This window comes from Python bivittatus, unplaced genomic scaffold (genome assembly GCF_059951505.1).
Source record: "Python bivittatus isolate LINGU-HERP-01145 unplaced genomic scaffold, Pbiv_v1 ctg000100_np1212, whole genome shotgun sequence".
In the NCBI taxonomy this organism is placed as follows: Eukaryota; Metazoa; Chordata; class Lepidosauria; order Squamata; family Pythonidae; genus Python; species Python bivittatus.
In genome coordinates, this window is record NW_028277038.1 from 4,695,755 (window position 1) to 4,716,296 (window position 20,542).

Sequence of the window (20,542 nt, forward strand, 5' to 3'; positions counted from 1 at the left end):
ATAAACAGAATCATAGTTCTGCTGAGATCAACAACTAGCAGAAGATTGCAAACCCACAAAGAACACTCATCACGTGCATATAATTGAATTGCAAAATGAGAAGTGTTTTGATTGACTATAATGTTAAGTAAGAATCTCAGAAAGAAGGGTGGGAGAGAAACCTAAACGAACCCCTCCCAACTACATCTGCACTTGAGGTCTCCAACCTTGCAGTGAAAAGCTCCCCAAAGTCAGGGGGGTGGCATTATCATCTGGAGGCAGCTTTGAGAATCCAAAACTTGTTACTAAATTACCCCACTTAGCTCTATTTAATCCTAATTTCCATATAAATGGAAGTGAAATCAAAACGTTAGCCTTTCTCTTGTTCCTCTCTGTGACTTTCTGGAATGTGGTTGCCTGCATGCTTCTAAAATCTGATGGGAGCTCTCAGGTAAAGGAGAGTTGTGCATTTCTGGCACATCAAAAGCAGAGCTGATAAAAGATTCCATTGAACACTTTGCTTTGGGGATTGCTTTGATTTTTTTTTTCCTTGTCTATTCCCACTATGATCAGAATTGTGTAAGCCACAGTACTCCGTGACACTCTATGGAAGTGAAAGTTGGACTTTGAAGAAGCAGGACAGGAAGAGGATTGATGTATTTGAATTTGGGTGTTGGAGAAGACTCCTGAGAATATCATGAACAGCCAAGAAAACAAACTAATGGATCATCAAACAAATCAACACAGAAGTCTCACTTGAGGTACAAATGACCATGCTCAAATTATCCTACTTCAGACACATGATGTGAAGACCAGCTCTCTGGAGAAGTCTGTGATGCTGGGAAAGGTGGAAGGAAAGAGAAGAAGAGGATGACCAGCAGCAAGGGGGCTGGACTTGGATACAGCAATGATGAGGGCACCATTGGAAGACCTGAAAAAACAGGTTAGGGATAGATCATCATGAAGAAAATCTATGTGGTTGCTAGGAGTCAAAAACGACTTGGTGGAACCTCAACATCATGACCACCACCACCACCACCACCACCACCACCAATCATTCCCAATTTTCCAGATTTTTCCTCAAGTTTGTTTCCACCATATTGGATGGGGGCCATTTGCCTCTCCTGAATGATGCTCAGTAGGAGTCAGGGCAGAAGTTGCAAAACAGTGACCAGCCCATCAACAAAGCTGTGCTGCTCTTTACAGTGGCAGCAAATAAAAATTGAAGAGGGGTAAGAAAGGCACGTTGGCTAAATTATAGGCTCAACCAGGCTAGTTAAAGACCTATTATCTGCATTTGGACAACATACTAAGAATGTTTTCAACTGAGCTCCACTTCTTTTGGCTGTGTTCTAGGAAATGAGTCTGTTTGACTAGTTTATGTTTTAATGCACTGCCTGAGCCCAGAAAATGGATCAGTTCAATAATCAAGTTACAGGCATCATACAGCTAATTAGAGATTTTCTCTTCTCCCTGGAGAAGACTCAGAATAATGTCCCTGATTACAGTGGACCACTTCAAGAGGCCTTTTGTCTACAACCCAGAGAGATAGCAACTTTAGCCTACTTTTCTGTTTATTAGCCACAAGCAAAGGAGGCGTTCCTATCACCACTCCAAGGTTCTCCAAGCACTCAGAAAGGAGGATCTCCTTGGTTTGGTAGCGTGCTACTACTCACATTTTGAAAAACCACTTTAAAACGACATAAGTTCATTTTTGCTTTCATTTGCACATCATCTCTGCAGCTTTTATTATACCTGGTCTTTATCTCTAGCCCTGGGGCCCTCACATTTTACCAGGAAGGCCAAGAATCCCCCCCCCCATTTTTTTCTTTGTTCCCTTAAAGCCATTTCCTCTGTGTTTTTGCCACTGGGCAAAGCAAAAGAACAGAGTAATAAAAAAAATCACTAATAAGCTTTGCACCAGTTAATTAACAGTTTCAATCACAGACCATTTAGTAAATTATTTGGATGATGAATGGAGCTTTTGAAAAGGTTTCCCAGTCACTAATAACAGTGGTCTGTTTTCCTCTGATAGCTCCAGCATTATTAATAGATGTGTCACATAAATGAAAGTCTTGCTTCTGAAATCCTTTTGAGTTTGTTCTTTGAGCATCAGCACACAAGGCACCTATTTCCTTGCCTTTCGTGCACTGATCCTTATCTCAAGAAAAAGTTTGGGAGTTGCAGCTTAAATTTCCAAAATGCCCTGGAGCGCTGGTAGATCAAGGGAACGCCAGGAAATTAAAATGGCAGCCCCCAGACTCAATGAGATGTAAGCACGGCACATCTGGAGGCACCTGATTCAGAAAATACTCTAAATCATAGAAATACAAAGGAGAAAAATCCAGAAAGCTGGAGCTAGGATTTTGTTATTTTTGGCATGCCACTGGTTTTCAATTTTGCCAAACATATTCAGTGATGCTGTCCTGGGGGGTAAGGTTTAGGGAGCTGCAAAAAGGAACTCATAATTGCAAACCCTTTTGGTATATAAGACCCAAATGAGTTAAGATCTTCTAAAGTAATCCACTGGACCTGGCTTGGTGGACATTACCACAGTATCTTCTGTGACTTCTGCCCAGCAGAACCTGAAAACCCACGCTTTCCCCAGGCCTTGGGTTAGAGTGGGTGGTGGGTCCTGCATGTTTGTCTTTAATGGTCAGAGTGCCATCAAGTTGGCATCGATCCTTAGTGACCACATAGATTTAATCCAGGACAATGTGTCTCCAATCTGGTTCTTCAGGTCTTCCCACAGTGTACCATCATTTCTGCAACTGAATTCTTTCCCCTTGCTGCTAGTCATCCTTTTCTCTTTCCTCCTACCTTTCCAGCATTATAGACTTCTCCAAAGAGCTGGAATCCTGGCAATAATACAGGAATAGTTATTAAAAAGGCCAATGCCTTTTTCAACTTCCCAGTTCAGCCTAACAGTTCTGGGATTCACCAGTGATCTCCCATCCAAGGTCTGACCTTGCTTAGCTTATTTGAGATCAGCCAAAGGAGCTGCCCTCTTACTGTATTCAAATTTTGAGCTTACTGTGCATGAATATTGCAGCCAAAATATTCTTGCCCACTGAAGAGCAGAGAACCATAAAGGGATGAGGGAAAAGGAACAGCAGAAGGTGTCTAGTCATAGAATAATTGCACAAGTTTGAAGGATTCTTCAACTTGGTGGTTTTTCACCATATAATTTTGTTTTCAGGTCAATCAGGCTTTAATTGGCCAAAGGACAGGTGAAGAGAAGGACAAGAAGAATGGAGAGCATGATGGTTTGAATGGAGTTGGACACTGCTTACTTCTCAAGCACAAACCATATGCTTTATCCTTCTCTACTCAGCTTTGAAGTTTTAATAAGGGGGAAGTCAACTCCTTTATTTCTTATTGGCCTTTATCAAGCTTAATGGGTTCTCCTGATTCACTTTCTCTTAATTGGCTCTATGAATGTTGGCTCATTATTAGTCATACTTCTGGCATTCACGCAGTCCTGGAAAGGTAAATTAGCTCCAAAAAAAAAAAAAAAAGAGGAAAATTACTCTTAATTAGCCTGAATTGATCAGAAAGGTTACCAAAGTAGCTTGCACTTAATAAAAAAAAAAAAAAGAGAGAGAGAGAGAGAGAGAGAGAGATACAATCTAGTTCTTGGGAACTTGCTGGAGAGAAAAGATAGGGAAAAGGAGAAGAACTAGACTGTGGTAAATCAGGGAGGGGACTCATCAAGATATTCCCAATGAGATACTACACACCCAGAGGCTTTTCTCTCCCCTTTTATATTGGGGTTCCTTTACTTATCAAATCAATATGCACAGCACCAAAAGTGTCCTTTTTCTACCCAGGTGTCCCACTAATACAGTTTTCACCAATCCTATTTTCTATTGCTCAACTTACTCTTATACCACTCTAACTATTAAACTACTACTATCCCTAGAATATCTACTACTATTTCCAGGTACTAATGCTCCTGGCCTTTCCACATGTCTTGACTGCTAATCTCTCCCTTGCTTCCTTCTGCCTCTCCTCTCCACAACCAGCATACCAAAACACCCACTACTACCACACCCAGCTGTTCCACACATGGGGCTTTTTATACCATCTCTCCCTCATTTGGATGCTGGGGTGTTTTAGAATTAAAGGGGCAGGCACACAATTCCAGCTGCCTCTTTTCCAACCCTTTCTTCCACAGGTGCTGTATTTCACAACTCACAAAACTGGATGGGCTCAATCACAGTGGTCAGGGGCACCACTGAAAGAGCTGAAGGACCAGATTAGGGACAGATTTTCATGGAGAAAAAAATCTATCTATGTGGTTGCTAAGAATTGACACTAACTTGATGGCACTTCAGTCAATCAATCAATCAATCAATCAGTCGTGCAGACCCAGCTCTCTGGAGAACATTCAAATGCTGGGAAAGGTGGAAGGAAAGAGAAGAGGAGGATGACCAGCAACAAGGGGGATGGACTCAGTAACAGCAGTGATAGGTGCACCACTGGGAGGCTGGAAAGACCAGATTAGGGATAGATTATCATGGAGAAAATCTATGTGGTTGCTAGGAGTCAAAAATGACTTGACAGCACATAATCAATCAACTGTAAGACAGCAATAAGAAATTAAGAGCTCTAAAGAAATAAATGTGTTAATTTGTACACCACTATAAAATTTATTGAATGAATGTAACCTAAAACATAAAATATAACCCATCATTTGGTATGACAAAAGCCAGGCTAATATTCAGCTGAGGACCAGTTAAAGAAGAAGCCTGTGATCTTCTCTTATGCCTTCTTAGCCTCTCCCTGTCTTGCTGAAAAACAGCCTTCTATCAGAATACAAACAACTTACCTGCAAAATTGCATTAAAATGCCTGGCATCAGAGCAAAACCGCACGAGCCACCGACAGCAGAGAGGCAATAAATCTATATTATGCCTGCATGCACATGGATATTTATCTTTGTTGTTCAGCACACCTACACTCACTGGAGAATTCATTAGCGGAATGACACACTCATGCGGTGGGGCTATAAATTAATGTTTGGCCTGAAGGAATGTCATTGATTTTGGATGAGGTTGAGGGATGTTCAGGTTTGTCAGTCATTTCGATCATAATAGTCCTACCAGCTTCAAAGAACAATTTAAAGCTGATTCTCATGCTGACAAGGAGAAAGCGGGATATCCTGAGGGCGAAACATTCCATATTGTAATTTTTAATAGCTAATTATGGCCACAACTGAACCTGAACTTTGTTCCAGTGCATAATAAATCTCTCCACGTTGATGTGGCTTGCATAATACCTTAATCAACAAGAGCATTCCCAATCCCCCTTCATCAGCTTCTACCAACCCAAAGAGAGGTGTGACCAGACTCATCAGGCACCCAAAAAACACATCACTCATCTGGGGGTTCATCAGATTCCTTGAAGATATCAAAAGGTGTGAACTCAAGATGAACTAATGGGTACTCAGCTGACATAACATATCAGCCATATTCTGTGATGTATTGAGGATTCATTTGGGGCGATTGCTTGAAATTGCAGAATAGGGGGAAAGGGTTTGTATATTCTATGTTTGATTTGATGGGTCACAAATAGTTCATCTTTGTCTGAGATTTTATACTGTAATGTTATTCATGCTTCTTCTGAGTACACGTGTATAGGAATGTGTTTCATGCACTGGAGAAACTGTGGTCCTCTCAGTATCTATCATTCATGGCCATTCTGCCTAGAATTCCTGCAATGGACAGTTTAAGAAGGTGCTGAGGAGATTTACACCTTCTGCTTAATTGAAGATATTTAAAAATGGGGACATTATTTGGCTGAAAAATGAACACCACAAGCAGCTTATGAAATCTCTTTTATGCAGGGCAAACGTAGACAAAATTGCTCAGCATTTATTAGCTGAACAGATAGGGTTTTTCCCTAATAGATTGCCCTTTATCTACGCAACTGTTGCGGTAATAATGACATGTTTTTTCTCTGGCAATATCTCGGTTAAAAGTTGTTAGACCAGTCTCGTGCACGATGATTTCAATTATGTCATTTCAGGTCAGAAACTATCCTTAAATCAAATTTTGGAAAAGCAGAATGCAGGATTGGGCAAAATGTTGCAGGATAATCAAGGCAAGAAGCTTTCTAGAGGATTTCAAGTGCAAAGGTTGGGTGACCAACTGTTGAAGACTTCCTGCATTAAGATGACCTTCAAGCTCTTCTCCAACTCTATATTGAAATAGTAGAGCCCTACTATAGGAGGAAGTAATGATTTTTTTTCTTTTAAATAAAATTCTTCAACATTCTATGCTTCTACCCAATTATCCTTCTTTGCCTGAAGCCATAAATTACGATCCTGAACTGCAGGTATAAGATGGAGAAACTGGAGAAGAGATGAGTACGCACCTCTATATTGATTATTTGTAAACTAGGCTGCAATATATTTTTAGCTACTTTTGTTTATTCCAGTCCTCTTTGAAGAGCTATCTAAGCACTCCAAGATCAGTGATGGAACAGTATAGGAGAAACTGTACTCAAATGCATTTTCATAGTCCATACAGAGTATTTCAAACTGGAACTAACTTGAAAAGATGGAAACTCATCCAGGTTCTTCTTTTTAATCTCGGCTATTAGACAAGACAAGTTTTTGAATGTCAGGATATTATGTTAATATTCTGAGTGAACAACTGCCCTTTCAAATGAGATGGGTCTGTAATGAAAGATGCCAGAGTTAACTCCCAGGAAAAACTGCTCAAGAGAACAGAGAAAATTATCATATATTGAGACAGCGCCTTCTAAATCAGTAGCAGCATGGCTACGTTGTGTGATCTAAAATATTGCTGGAAAATCCATGTTTGTTAAACACAGCATACTCTTCATATACAATTTCTTTCCTACTGGAGTTCCAATCAAACTTCTCTGGTTCAGAACAGCTGTCTGGGAAAAGAACAGCCTGGAGAATTATAAGTGTGGACACTTTCCAATTTAGTGTTTGATATTTACTGCCAACGTTTCCTTGGCTTTGTGACCTCCTGTTCCTTCCTATGACTTCGTACCCTTACCCAGAAGAGGTTTAGTCATCCAGATCAGTAACAGTTAAATGACAGGAAGCAACAAAGGTCAATGGATGGAAGTGCATTTGGAGTGCACAGATTCAGGACCAAGGGGGGCTACCAAGATCAAGAAAAGCAATGAGAACTTCCAAGTCAACATTGATCTTGAAAAGTCAAACCAGGTCAGATCTGGTTAGTACTTGGAAGGGAGACCACGACGAATACCAAGAATTAAAACAACAACAACACACAATTCTAGAAGAAAGCAAGGACAAACCACTTCTGTATTGTTGCCCTACCTGGATGTGTCCTTGAAATCTTCAGGAACTGAATATAACTTAAGGTAGATTTTACTTTTATTCCAGCACCAACCTGAAGCAACTGGCAAGATGTTGTAGTCTTGTAGCTCCACTCCCTTAGTCCATTTCCATCTTGTTTTCTCCCACCTCATTCTGTGGCTCCTTCATGGGGATGAGTAGAGGGGATCTTAAGCATTCGGTGACTATAAAACCCATCCTTTACCATTAGTGCATTGTGACGTCTCTCTAGGATTTAAGGGGTGGGCTGCAAGAACCCAGGTGAAGACCTCCACCTGAGCGGTACTGCTTCCACGTTATTTTCATGCCTGTGGTCATTAATTACTCAAAGCTCATCTTCCTGAACCCTATCAGTTTCTCCACTACCTCAAATGCAACTTTGTTATTTGGAAACGCAACCCTGCTTGGGAGGGTTCCAGTAGAGAAGGCTTCTTCAAATTAAAGATTAGTAGCCAGTGCATTAAATTTGCCCCCCAAACTCTCGGGAAGATTTGCACAAGTTATTTATAAGCCTCCATGTTTTATCAGGTGGACCAAGAGAATCCAGCAACATGCTGGCATTATGAAAGTAGCCCTGGGGACACGTGTAAGCAAAAGCAGAACTTCAAAAGGGAACACAGTCAGACTGCTGGGTTTAATTAAAAAGCTCAAAGGGGTTGTGCTAAGCTGGTATGGCACTCCTACATCACCCTCGCTGTCACTTCTACTGAAAGAAAATATTAATCCAGATCCAATCAACACAGAAGAAAAGAACAGAGCTGCCCTCAGGATCCCCCTCCGACTGCTTCTCACCAAGAATTTCAAAAAGCCAGAGTTGCTGAGAGAAGTAAAAAAGAAAAAGGAAGAAAATACATCTTACAACAACGAAACAAGAAAACCGATGAAGACGTGCGGCGTAAAAAATTCCAGGCCCAAGAACAACAGTAATACAAACCGAGTAGACCAAATTGTGGTCTTTAAGCCCGATCAGTTTCAAAGGGTTTTAAAATGAGAAGGGGGGGAAGTTTATCCGTTCGGGCTTGGGATCAATCGTGAGAGTTACACCCCATTTCTGTGTTATCGCACAAGAAAACACGGCTCAAAATTCACATTGAACTACGATTAAGCACACCTTTCTCCACTACTTTCTTTCAACAGATGCATTTCTCAACCTGAAAGAAACCTGTTTGTGTTCCCCAGTTGGGCTGTTCAACAACTCACATTCGTTCTTCAAAAGGGAGTGCACAGAGCACACATCTGCCACGTTTTAAAGCAGCTGTGCTTTTTCCCTGTATTGTGAAGAATTGCACCATCGTGGAAAAACATGTGGCTGCTTTTACTTGCAGGCAAGTTCCATGTTTGTGCTCTCATGGACGCTGAAGCCCTGCTGGGAGAAATACACAGCCCCATTCCTGCTATTGAAGATTATGCTGGCTATGATATCCTTCCAAACGAATCTGATCTTATGACCAAATGACCAAAACGGACATTTTCAGTACGATGCATTTTCACCAAAGACAAAAACAACGATGCCAGCTTTCAGGCTCTGCATTCCAGAGATCTAATTTCTCATTCGTAGCAGTCGGAAGATGTACCACAAGGCAGAGTTGAAGCCGTTGGCCTCCTTAGCTCCATAATGTTGATAGCTACTGAACGAGGTCATCCATTTGCAAGCAAATGGTTGAGCTCTGACTCCTCCCCTTTGTCTGAGCTTTCAAAGAGAAAGGACATTGAGTTTTGATAAAGTTATTTATTTATGCAATGTGTAACCTACTTTGTGTCCAGAAGCTCACAGCAGTTTACATAGGGATTGCCTTTTATTTTATCCCCATAAGGAGAATGGGAGGGAGATTGGGCTGAGACAGAGAATGACAGGTCAGCCAGTGAGTTCCTTAACCACTATACCACACTGGTTGCAAAAGTAGCCTAAAAATCCAAGTCTAATGCTGTAGAATTTCCATTCCAAGTAAAGCATTTTTAAGAAGGAAGGGAGAAAAGTAACTTAAAGCTCTTCTTGCTTTGCTTAGATCAATGAACGCTTCACTTGTCTCCGCTCGCCCTTTTTTCACAGCCTCCTTCAACCTCTCTAAATGTGACACTCAAGAAATACCTCCAATAAACCTGTTTTTCTGAATGAAACAAAGGTCAGGCAGATGGTGCCCTGCATAGGTTACCAGCCCTCAACAGCAAACATCTTCTGTTCCTCTTAACTCCTTTTTACACTTTCCCAGAGCTACTCATGATGGCCATGAAATGAAAAGCAGGGACAAAGGACCAAATGAACAGATGCAGGCACAGGAAAGCACATTTCTCTATTGTTTCCAGGTTAGAGAAAAGAAACCAGTATAGGTCTTGCTTAGTTGGACCAGGGACCAGGAAATATGCCTTACATGAGAAGTAAGTTCTTCCCCCACCCCCTCCAATTTGCCTTCAAGACAGAGCACAAAGTCCTTATTTTGCTGGATCATGAGAAAATTTGGGGCATGACTTCAGTAAACACTCATAACTGGAAAATAAGGCCAAGATCTTCAAAAGCCACATGGTGGATTGTGAAGGGACCCCAGTTGCAAAAGTTACTCTCTTCACTGGTTCTACTTGACAGGAGGTACCATAAAGACTTGCAGGCCAGGGTTTTGCATATCTAACAGTAAGTTGTTTCTGGCTTGCCTGCAGCTTCTGGCTAATACACTATAGACCAGAGTTCCTCAACCTTAGCAATTTTACGATGGGTGGCTGGCTGGGGAATTCTGGGAGTTGAACTTCATGCATCTTAAAGTTGCTGAGGTTGAGGAAGCCTGCCATAGATGAATAAGCTATTAAGAAAATTATTTGATTTGGGATTAGTATGAAGTACAAACCCAGCCTAAGAAAATAACCAAGGTTTATTTTTGGCAACAAGCCAAGGTTTCATATCTATTTTCATACATTCTGGCTTGTTCAAGCCATGATCTGCCATTGCATCTGAACCCTGACTTGATTTGGTGCTCTGCCTACTTCCTTTGAGTACCAAGAGAAGATATGGAGAAAAGAGACCAGGATTTGGCCAGAGAAGCACAACATCTTTGTTCACCTCCAAGAGCAACTCTGCCTTGTTCAATGAACCTTGGTTAAAATAAATCCTGACTTAGAGTTACAGCGTTAATTTTCCACACTGCTTCTGTTTCTCAGCTCATCATTCAACAGCTCTAAGTGCCTATGGAATTAATTGCCTGAGTACTTGTAGTATACATTTTGGTCTTTATCAGGCTATTTTCAGGAAGAGGAGAGAATGATAGCATGCTGTGGTCTACAAATCCATATCCTCAAAACATCCAGCTGGACTAGCTCACAAAATAACTTAAGCATGCATTCGTAAATGCGGGGATTCCAAAGATCACCCTCACACGTTGTTGGAAGGGCAAAGAAGGTCCACAGTGGGACAGCAAAGTTGTCCTAAGAATTTGGGAAGGGGCTGTTTTCCGAGTATAAAGATTCAGACCACCCAGAGACGCTGGATCTTCTGTGAATGGACCACCAGCATTATCATTCACTAGCCAGAGGTGCGCCTTACATATGTAGGTAAAGTCTTTGCCCATATCTACCAAAATGGAAGTGACTCGTGGGCCTTTCAACATAATAGGAGACAGTGACCTTTCTTTTCAAGAGAGAGGATTTGATCTGGCGCACGCTGGGGCTTTCAGAAGCTGCTACATTATCAGTTAATGCAACAAAAGGAAGAGTTCAGAGTTTAAATTCAGCATAGGTAAACGGCCAGGCTATTATAAATGGTTGCGACAGAAAGGGGACCTCGTCTAAAAAAAAAAGAAAGAAAAAAGCAGTGACTGTTCAAAGGAGCATGAAATCTTCTTATTCTAAGACAGGAAAATCAAATCAAGAACAAAGCAAAAGCAATCCTTTGATGAAAAAATAATAAATAAATCAGAGATATCCATAAGTAGTCAAAGGACAAACTGCTTACACGTAGAAAGTACACGTGGGAGATACACGAATAGCAGCACCTCCCAGGGCATTCAAAGAATTACTGGGCAATTTCCAGTAACAACACCACCTTCTACTATGTTTCCTGTAACATCTACTCATAATTTGGCCTCACTGTCCTGAGGTTTTCTTTGCCTTCTTCCCCGTGGCCATCCAAGACAAGGCAACATGTGAAGTTTGAGTGGACGTCAATGGCTAGAACAATACAGGACTTCCCTTGTCAGTGGGGTACTGTTTTCATCCACTGTGAGTAATCTTTCCTTGAGAGTAAACTTCAGTTGGAGGCCAGTCACACTCACAAGAAATTAAAAGACTGTGGAGCATGTAATCACCAACCGTTCAACTTAAAAGGATACCCCTGTTCTGTCACTGCAAGGCCCAGACGATGCACAATTCATGCAGTTACTGATCCTATATATGGAATTTTATGAAGCAAACAAAATGAGACAGAGGACCATTTTGGTACGGCTGTTGGTTCTCTGTAGTGATTCCTGAGTAGGTAACCTACCTGCCTACCTCTTGTTTGGAAATCAGAGCACTTTCTACCTGGATCTACTTCTGAAGACAACTCTGATGCTTCAAGCAATGTAGAATATTACATTGACCAGTTTTAGGTGGAATGTCCAGGTTTATGCACTGAAAATAATCTTGCAGCTTCTGAGTTTCATTCAGAGTCTATATACTTCATAGACCATTCAAAGCCCAAATCTGGCTTGGTTGGTTTTGGCTTCATACAACATATGCCTCCAGCCTTTGCCACTTGTATATCATAGTTTATGCTTAGCGTTTGTGTGAACCAAGCCACTATGGATTATTCAACAAAGCATGCTTAAAACAATGACTAAGCACAATGTGTGAATTGAGCTTAAATCTCTAGCAAACCTGGGAGTCAAATACTTATAAGAGCATCTTGCTGGCCTGTCTTGGTGTTAAGCTCTTCTGCTGACAGCATCATTTCAGTTGCCTTTCTCAAAGGTATAGCACATACCAACTAAGAGTGTGAGCTGAATTTGGCCAAATCCCATGTCTAAGAGATCTCATTCTCTGCCTCTTTGGTGGCTCCAGAAGGAAAATCAGAGTCCCCTCAAAGCAAACAGAACCAAATTGGGATCATCATCAAGTTTTTATACACGATGCAATGCATTGGACAGATTGTTTATTGAGATGGAACTCTACTTGATCTATTCCCACCACTTGGTGGAACAAGTCCAAGTAATCTTTATGTGGTCAAGGACCAGCACAGCCATTTGGTGGAAATCCCATCTCTTTTCACTTGGTTGCACCCAGGTCTCCATGCTCCACAATCAATTCATTTCTTCACTGACCCAAACTGCCTGTTTTTTTCTGCCTTCCTTGAAGGACAAAACAGAGTTGGGAGAAAACCAACTCAATTTTCCTTCTGTCTGGCACCTTCCAGTTGATGGAGAAAGATCTTTGTTTAGGATGATTAGTAGCAATCTCTATCTTTTTAACTCCTTCCATTAGGTTAAATCATACGGTTTACTTTTAATGTGCATACACTCCTTTTTCTAATTAATCAAGGTGCTCTGCAGCTTCAGCTAATAAGGGAGTGAGATAAGGCTTGTCAGATACTACAGTTTGTTTTTTTTTTAATAAGTAAGAAAATAAATCTTCCTGTCTGTTAAGAGCTATTGATGACTGTGGCTTTAGCCCTCTACTGGGCCATTTTGGGCAGGTTCAACACTCAGGACTGTCACCCAAAGAAGCGGAAGTTTTCCTTGTGTACAAATGATGGATCATGCAAACAGAGTGAACGGGCATATAGTTGCATAATTGAAATTGCTAGCGGTAGAGAAGAGCAAAGAATTGTGCTGTGCAGTGCTCAGTGTTCTAGACAACTAAAGGGATGAATGAAACAACAGTTCTGTTGCAATTCCATTGAAGCCATCAAAGAAGCCTAAAGAAGCAGTAATCCAGGGTGAGAGGAAGGGAAGGGAAGAGAAGGGAGGGAGATTTATTTAATTCTCCTCAACAGATGATGTTCTATGGGCTCAGAAGCTTAGCTGGTCAGGCTTTTCACTACTTGGACAGGAGACCTCCAGAAATCCCAAGTCTAACCTAGACTGGGAAGTTGAAAAGCATCAGAGAAGGCAATAACCAATAGCTTCCATACTACTGATCAGAACCCTGCACAGACCTGTCCACGAAGTCACCAAGAGTCAAGGGACTTGAAGGAGACCTTACCTTTGGGATGGCCACTGTAAAGAAATCAAGCAGAGGCAAGCAGGGAAGCTCAAATCACAGTTACAGTGCTGGGTGGTAAGGGTAAGACAGGGGCTGGTGATGGCCAAGCCAACAGAGAAAGGCTCATTTCTTCAGATCCTCCCTGAGCGTCAGTCCATGAAGACAATGACGTACCACTCACCCTCATACCGAGTTCAATATTTTCTCCTCCGTAAACCTCCATTCCAGGATCAAGCAGGCCGATCTCACCAAAGTACTCTCTATCCACCACAAACGAACACCCAATCATGGCTGGTGTCCTGTTGAGTCAGGGAGAGAACCAGACAAAGAGAACAGCAAGATTTTAATAAAAAAGAGGAAGAGATGACAAAACTTAAACAATCAGAATGTCCAAATCTGGCCTCCAAAGTTTTGGAAGTGTTGCCAGACCCTGGCCGTGACTTATGACTTTGTAGATGTGGGCCAGGTGAATTTGTCAGGCTCCATAAAGCAGCACTAACTCATCACAGACCTTAAACTCACCTGTCCTTGATCCATACCTCTAAGAGCATTACAGTATTAGAAGGCTATTAATCTCTATTTTCATGATGATTCAGTTTACTGTTTATTAGGTGCTAGCTATAAAGCTTCCCTTAACAGAATTTTAATACCCCATTCCCCACAAACACATAATAAGAAAGAGACCCTTCCTTGCCAGGGAGGCATCAAAAAGTCTAATCAATTTGTATTTAATAAAAATAATAACAATCAACCTTCTAGTCATCATATAGAAAGCTGATAAATTGAATCAAGCAAAACTCCTGCCAGGTTTATTGTGGCTTATAATGGCTTTCTTTTCAGTATTACCCAGCAAAATTCTAAAATCATCAACAAGGTAGCGGTGCAGAAGAAAAGGACCTTTGACTTTTTCTTGCTCACTTTTGGTTTGGAAACGGGGGGGAAGAAGGGGAAGGAGGGAAGGGAATAGGTCCCAAGGCCAGACTTATTGCACTACTGAAATGAGATGAATGGAATCAGTTGGAATGAGTTTCTCCTGTTGCTTTTGGTGAGACTAAAACATGGATTTTCTGGATTGCATTGTGCAAGTTGGGGTTTTAGGGGTGGAAAAAGCCATCATAAAAGATGGCTTTTTTGGAATTAACCAATGCCCAATGAATGAACATAGCCGGCTATATCAAATCAAATTGATCTTGATTACAGTCACAGATCAGCATAACTATGCCCGTCTAGACTTCTCAAACCTGGGTTTTCTGAGAGTACCTTCTACCATCATAGACCAGCTCAAACAAGCCAGAGAGGAGCAGACCAACCTGAGACCAAATCAGTGCTCCATCTTCCAATCAGACATATCACTCTCCAGGTTTACAGCTCTCCTTGCTGGTTGGGAGACCTCCAGGACTCCCAAGACAATAAGCCAATCTGGGGACATTGGAAAGCCTTCCAGAAGAATGCAGTGACAAACCACTTCTACATTGCGGGCAAGAAAACCAGAAGGACCTATGTCCCATGTAGTCACCTAAAGCTGAGCTTGTCTCAAAGGAGACCTTTCCAGAGAGAGGGAAAGTAGCTTATAGAGAGGTTAAAAGTTTTAAGTGTGCCCCCCAGACTCAGTCCCTGATTTTGTCCCCAAGCCTCTGGGTGTGTCCTTTGTGGGTGTCTGTCCAATCACTCACAAGATAACCTACTATCAAGGAGGCAGGATAGGCAGACCATCAGGGGCATTACAGCACAGGCTGAGAAGCCAAATATAACATGGCCTCTCCATGGTGGCTGATCAGTATTAGCTAGCAACGTGCATTTCCATGACATTTCTTGCATTGGACAGTAGTCGACATTCAGCAATGATGCAAGCTGGGACTTGTGGCACCTGGGCCAACTAAAAGCAAATAAGTATCAACAGTTGCTAACGGATACCCCAAAAATGCATATTCACCAGCAATTCAAGTAAGAGGAAGCCCATAAAGAACCTGGGTTTCCAAGGGTGCCTTCCAAGCATTTTTCAATGTTATAGCACTCCTTTCCAGCTGCAGATTTCCAAAGATTGAGGTCCTATCCATAGGCTGGGTATTCGTTCTGTCGGGCAGACTTCAATAGCCACAAAGACAGCTGCATTCTACTAGTTCTGACTGTCTTGGTAGGCCAATATCATCAATTTAAAGTGCCAAATTCTCCCCGGGGTCTCTCCCATCCCTTGCTATTTAACCTTTCCACTGGAAATGTTGGGGGTGAAGCTAAGGCGACTGCAGAAAAAGACCAGTATTGGGAGAAGGAAAAGGAACAGGTCTGAAATAGCCAGGATGAGTGGCCAGTGTGAAATAGAGAAATGTACCTTTTCCAAGATGCATATATTTTAATCATTTTTCCCTAGGAAGTCATTCTTTTTCTTTGCTGCCTCTCCCCAATTTCATCTGCCTGTCCTACCAGATCCAGCAGAGAGGGCATGTTAAGGCTTCCATTGCCTAGGGCAGTGTTGTCCAAACTTGGCCACTTTAAGATGAGTGGACTTCAACTCCCAGAATTCCCCAGCCAGCATTCTGGGAGTTGAAGTCCACTCATCTTAAAGTGGCCATGTTTGGACAACACTGGCCTAGGGAGCTAGCGGGCTCCAAGCGGTGGGCCTTTTCTGCTGTGGCACCTGCACTGTGGAATCTTCTCCCCCAAGGTGAGGTTGGCCTTGTCCTTGTTGAGTTTCTGGAGGTCCCTCAAGACATGGTTATGCCAGCAGGCCTGGGGACCCCAGGGTACAGAGGAATTAGTGAGGGAGCTCCCTTATTTTTAACATCCTTTTATTCTCTGTTTTGTTTTTTATATCTTTAATGTATTTATTGACTGTTTTTAGCTTTTTTGTATGCCGCCCAGAGTCGCCTGTGGGGAGGTGGGCAGCTATATAAATTGGTTTAATAAATAATAAATAAATAAGTTGGAGGGGAGGGAGGGAAGAAGGAAAAGAGAGAGAGAGAGAGAGAGAGAGAGATCAAACTTTGGCCAGACTGCTTTCAGATAATCCGATGCCCTCGCCTAGCAGCTTTATTAAGAACAGCAGCAGGAGCAATCTAACACAGGAACAATGTAATGGCTTCCAGTTTTGGCAGGGATGGAGTTTTTGAAGTGCTACACGTTGAATCAATACCCACACGCCTGAGAGGAGAAAGCCGCTGTGCACTCGATCTGTGTACATGACTTCCAGATGTTATTCAGTGAGCACAGTTTGAAATTCTCGCAGGATGAGGCTGCAGGATGCAAGGTTAAAGTCAACAAAGGCATGAGAAAGGAACTACAGGTTCCTTGGAGGGCAGGTGACGTTGGAACTTCTCCCCATGGTTCAAAACCTACCTGGCGGAAAAAAGGCATCTGCTTGAAAGGTCGGCAGCCAGTGCTAGTCAAGATTGGCAAGACTGGCCAGATAGACCAATGGTTGAATACACCATGCAAAACTCATGTCAAGCACAACCAGGGAACCAAGATTCCATTGACCGGGTTCCATGCCAGAATAAACCATTTGAACCTGCAAATCTTTGGAATCGGTTTCTCCCAGATCATTTAACTGAATGGCTAATGGCTCTTTTACCTGGTAAGACTGAAGCATCCATCGGGTCTTCCTTTATGCTGGTTTTAATGATGGTTAGCCGCCCAGAGCCGTGAATTTGAGATGGGTGGCCATATACATTGAAATGATAAAAATAAATAAATAAACTCATCGTGTTTTCAAATTCACCCTTTCCTTTCTCAGATGTTCTCTTACAAGTCATCAGGGCAAAGAACTCTGGGCATTTCATTCCCCCTCTGGAACATACCAGGGGTAGTGGTGGGGGGGTTGGGGCTTCATTGTTTTCCAGAAATAAATCCTCCAACCTGAAGGTGGTTTGAGGTGGTTCAGGGGTAGCCTGGCTCCCCAGAAGGCCTGTTTCACCTAAAACACTATGTCAAACTATTTCCACTTGGAGTATTTACTTCTGGAAGCCTCCAAACCACCCCCGTCCCCAGAACAACTTGGCATGGTCTGAAAAAGGAACAGAGTTTTCCACCCTCCCAACTTCCTTATCAGGTACAACAGGAACTCAGTGAAAAATGCCTCTTTTAGAGCATCTCAGATTCGGTCCTCAGCATTTCCAAGTAAAGTAATAGCTTCCTTAAAATTAAAATTAATGGTGACTTAAGAGACATCCCTATTTAATTTTCTGGGCAACAATATGGGAATGATTTGTCATTGGTTTCTCTGTGGATGGTTTTCCAATTTTATTTATTTACTTATCATGATTATTGTTATCATCATCATCATCCTTGTTGGGCTAAAGAAAGCCATGTCTCTTTGCACTATTTACTTCTGAGATACAAGGAAAGGTATGGAGAATATATCTGAACACAGCAGAAGATGGTGACTGTTTGATCATTTTGTGATCTTGTCAAAGATCACTATGTGAGAAGCACAGTCTTGAGTCTGATCAGAAGGTTTTTCTTAGCTTTTATCCAGTTATTCAGCAAGAAATTAACTCTGCTTTTCTGGCTGTGAATACAATGGCATTAAAAATCTGACAAAGAATAGGTATTTTCCCCCCATTGGCATCATTGCAATCTGAAGTCAGAAATGAATGCAACCAACAGAGGTTTCTTAAGTCTTAATCTCGAATTGGTTTGCCTGTAAAAATCTTCATCCTTGGTTGCGTTGTCACTGTTGATACTAATTGCATTCACACAACATGTGTGATCTAGTGAATGGAATTCCCCAGTTTTCTGGGTCTGTACAAGAATGAGAAATTAACCAAAGGGACTGAGTTCACATCCTATGTCAAAAAATGATCCAACAGAAACAATCCTTTACACATTTGGCTAATTTTTTTCAAATAACCTGGTGAAAGGGGTTGTATGAACCCAGCCACTGGCCATGTTTGTACAACACCTTTAACCCGGTTATAAAATTAACTCATGTTCTGGCTTGGCTCCGTATAGTGAAATGATAGAATACACACCAGCATATACAAGGCGTGACAATATCCAACCTCATGATATCAGAGGTGTTTGCCAGCAGGGTCAAATATGACAAATGCAGCGTTGCAACGTCACGGTGGAAGGTCCACCTTTTTTATACATGCGTCATGACAACTGCATGCATGTCCAAGAGGGGCAGGCAATAGCATTGGGCTCTAGAGACACTTCCATGTGTGTAAATGTCACTACTGGAACTGCAATTGTCCTGATTAAGCAGGTTGGGTGACCACAGTCTGTATTTTACCAGCACCAGCACCAGACATACATCCTAAGCAATTAAGGAATGGCCCATTTGATTAGAACATTGTCCCAATCGGGGCTGAAAAATCTTTTTGTGCACAGCAGTTTCCCTTCCCAGATGGCAGCTTGCACAGCTGCATTGTGTTAAATACAGAAGAACCACCAAACAAGGAAAAATTAGAATTCAGCGCTAAGGACAGCTCCCCTCCCTCCTGCCACCCCCCCCGCCCCCCATCACTGAAGAATTCAACTGCAATCTTAAGAAACAGGTTTTTCTCAAAGCTGTATGGAGATGTGAAACTAGTTCTTAACAAGTCTTTCAATAATATGCAAATAAAAAGCTAAAATCACCTAATTCACAGAATGGGGCATGAAAAGACCATGTTTTAAGATTAAAGTGAATACTGAATGACTGGAGTTTAAAATTAACATCCTTTGGGTATGGAATTATTCCCATTTCCTGTTCAAATTCCTTTTTCTAGCTCAGAGCTCAAGTGACAGCGAAGCAGTGTATTACCCATGCTCACCAATGTTAAAACACTACTTTACACAAATTATAAGCCCGGAACAAACTCTGGTATGGGGAAGATTTCTCGTGCGATACGTTTAAAAATGTACAAACTCTTTTTGCCAAGCCTTATGGAGAGTAAGGGCTGAGAAATGTATGACTGGTTTAAACTAGTTTTGGGTTAACAGACATTGGTCTGTTCCCGTGATTCACTTAGCCCAGACAGCTGCTCAATCAAACTCTTTACTGGCCCTGTTGCAAAACTATACTTAACTGGGTCAAATGTAGGAGTTAGGATGTGGGGCAAAAACATCAAAAAGGGTCAATTGCCCTGATCAATGAACCCCAAGGGGGTTAAAAACAGACTCAGTTGTACACAGGTTTAAACTAACCTAATCAGTTGTGTTTGTGAGAACCCTAAAACTAGTCAACTGAGCCATTTCACAGATCTAGTCCTCCAGGACAAAGAGTTGGGGAGAAAGAGTAGGGTAAAATACCAGGGTTTGCCTGGAAAAAATAGTCAGGGATTCTGTAATTTCCAAAGCAACACTTTTAACCCAGGAATTAGACAGATTATGAGATTTGATGGGTTACAGGTGGACTGGATTAAGCATGCTATAGGAATAGGGCCCCTATTGAAATATGGGATCCAAACTCATCATCTTGAAAATACAGAGTCTCTGTGTTTTTTTAGACACTCTTTCTCACAAGCTCTTTTTCTTGGAGGACCAAACAGCTAAAGGTGTTAATTGGCTGGCTTTCTAAATAACATAAAGAAAAATAAATAAATAAATAACCCAACAGGGTTTTTCTGATATTTGGCACTCTGGTGAGGACAAATTGCAAATGTTCCCTCAAGTACAGGTGGTCCCCAGTTTAAGAACGAGATTATTCATTTATTTTATTTATATGCCAAATTTATATCACCACCCAACTCCCCCACAAGAGTTCCGTTCCCAAGGTCTGTCCTTAAATCAAATTGGTACGTAAGCCGGAACAGTATTATTATATAATACTGTATCGGTAGAATTGTGTAATGAGCCAAATTATTGTGTATTTAACTTGAATTATTGTGTGTTTAACTCGAATCATTGTGTATTTAACTTGAATTTTGCTACAATAGGCTCTGTTCTTAACTATGGATCATCTGTAAACCAGGCATTCTTAACCCGGGAACTACCTGTATATCAAGATTAAATCTTGCATGATGGAGAAATACACAGTTTCTACATATGTGGTGTGCACTGGGTGATTGCATCCTCAGGTCTCCTTAGGTCTTGACTATGATCTGACTACAGCAGCCTGGTTTTGACAGGCAGGACATGG

At 41.7% G+C, this 20,542-nt stretch overlaps 1 protein-coding gene across 3 annotated transcripts in view; it reads right to left on the reverse strand.

Moving 5' to 3' along the window:
- The window catches only part of GALNT9 (polypeptide N-acetylgalactosaminyltransferase 9), a 104,251-nt gene that overhangs the window by 23,841 nt on the left and 59,868 nt on the right, over nucleotides 1–20,542 (reverse strand). For all 3 annotated transcript variants that reach the window (XM_007426103.3, XM_088135319.1, XM_088135318.1), the window contains one exon: nucleotides 13,664–13,781. In XM_007426103.3, the coding sequence (XP_007426165.1) occupies nucleotides 13,664–13,781 (118 nt within the window). The remainder of the gene's footprint in view (nucleotides 1–13,663; nucleotides 13,782–20,542) is intronic.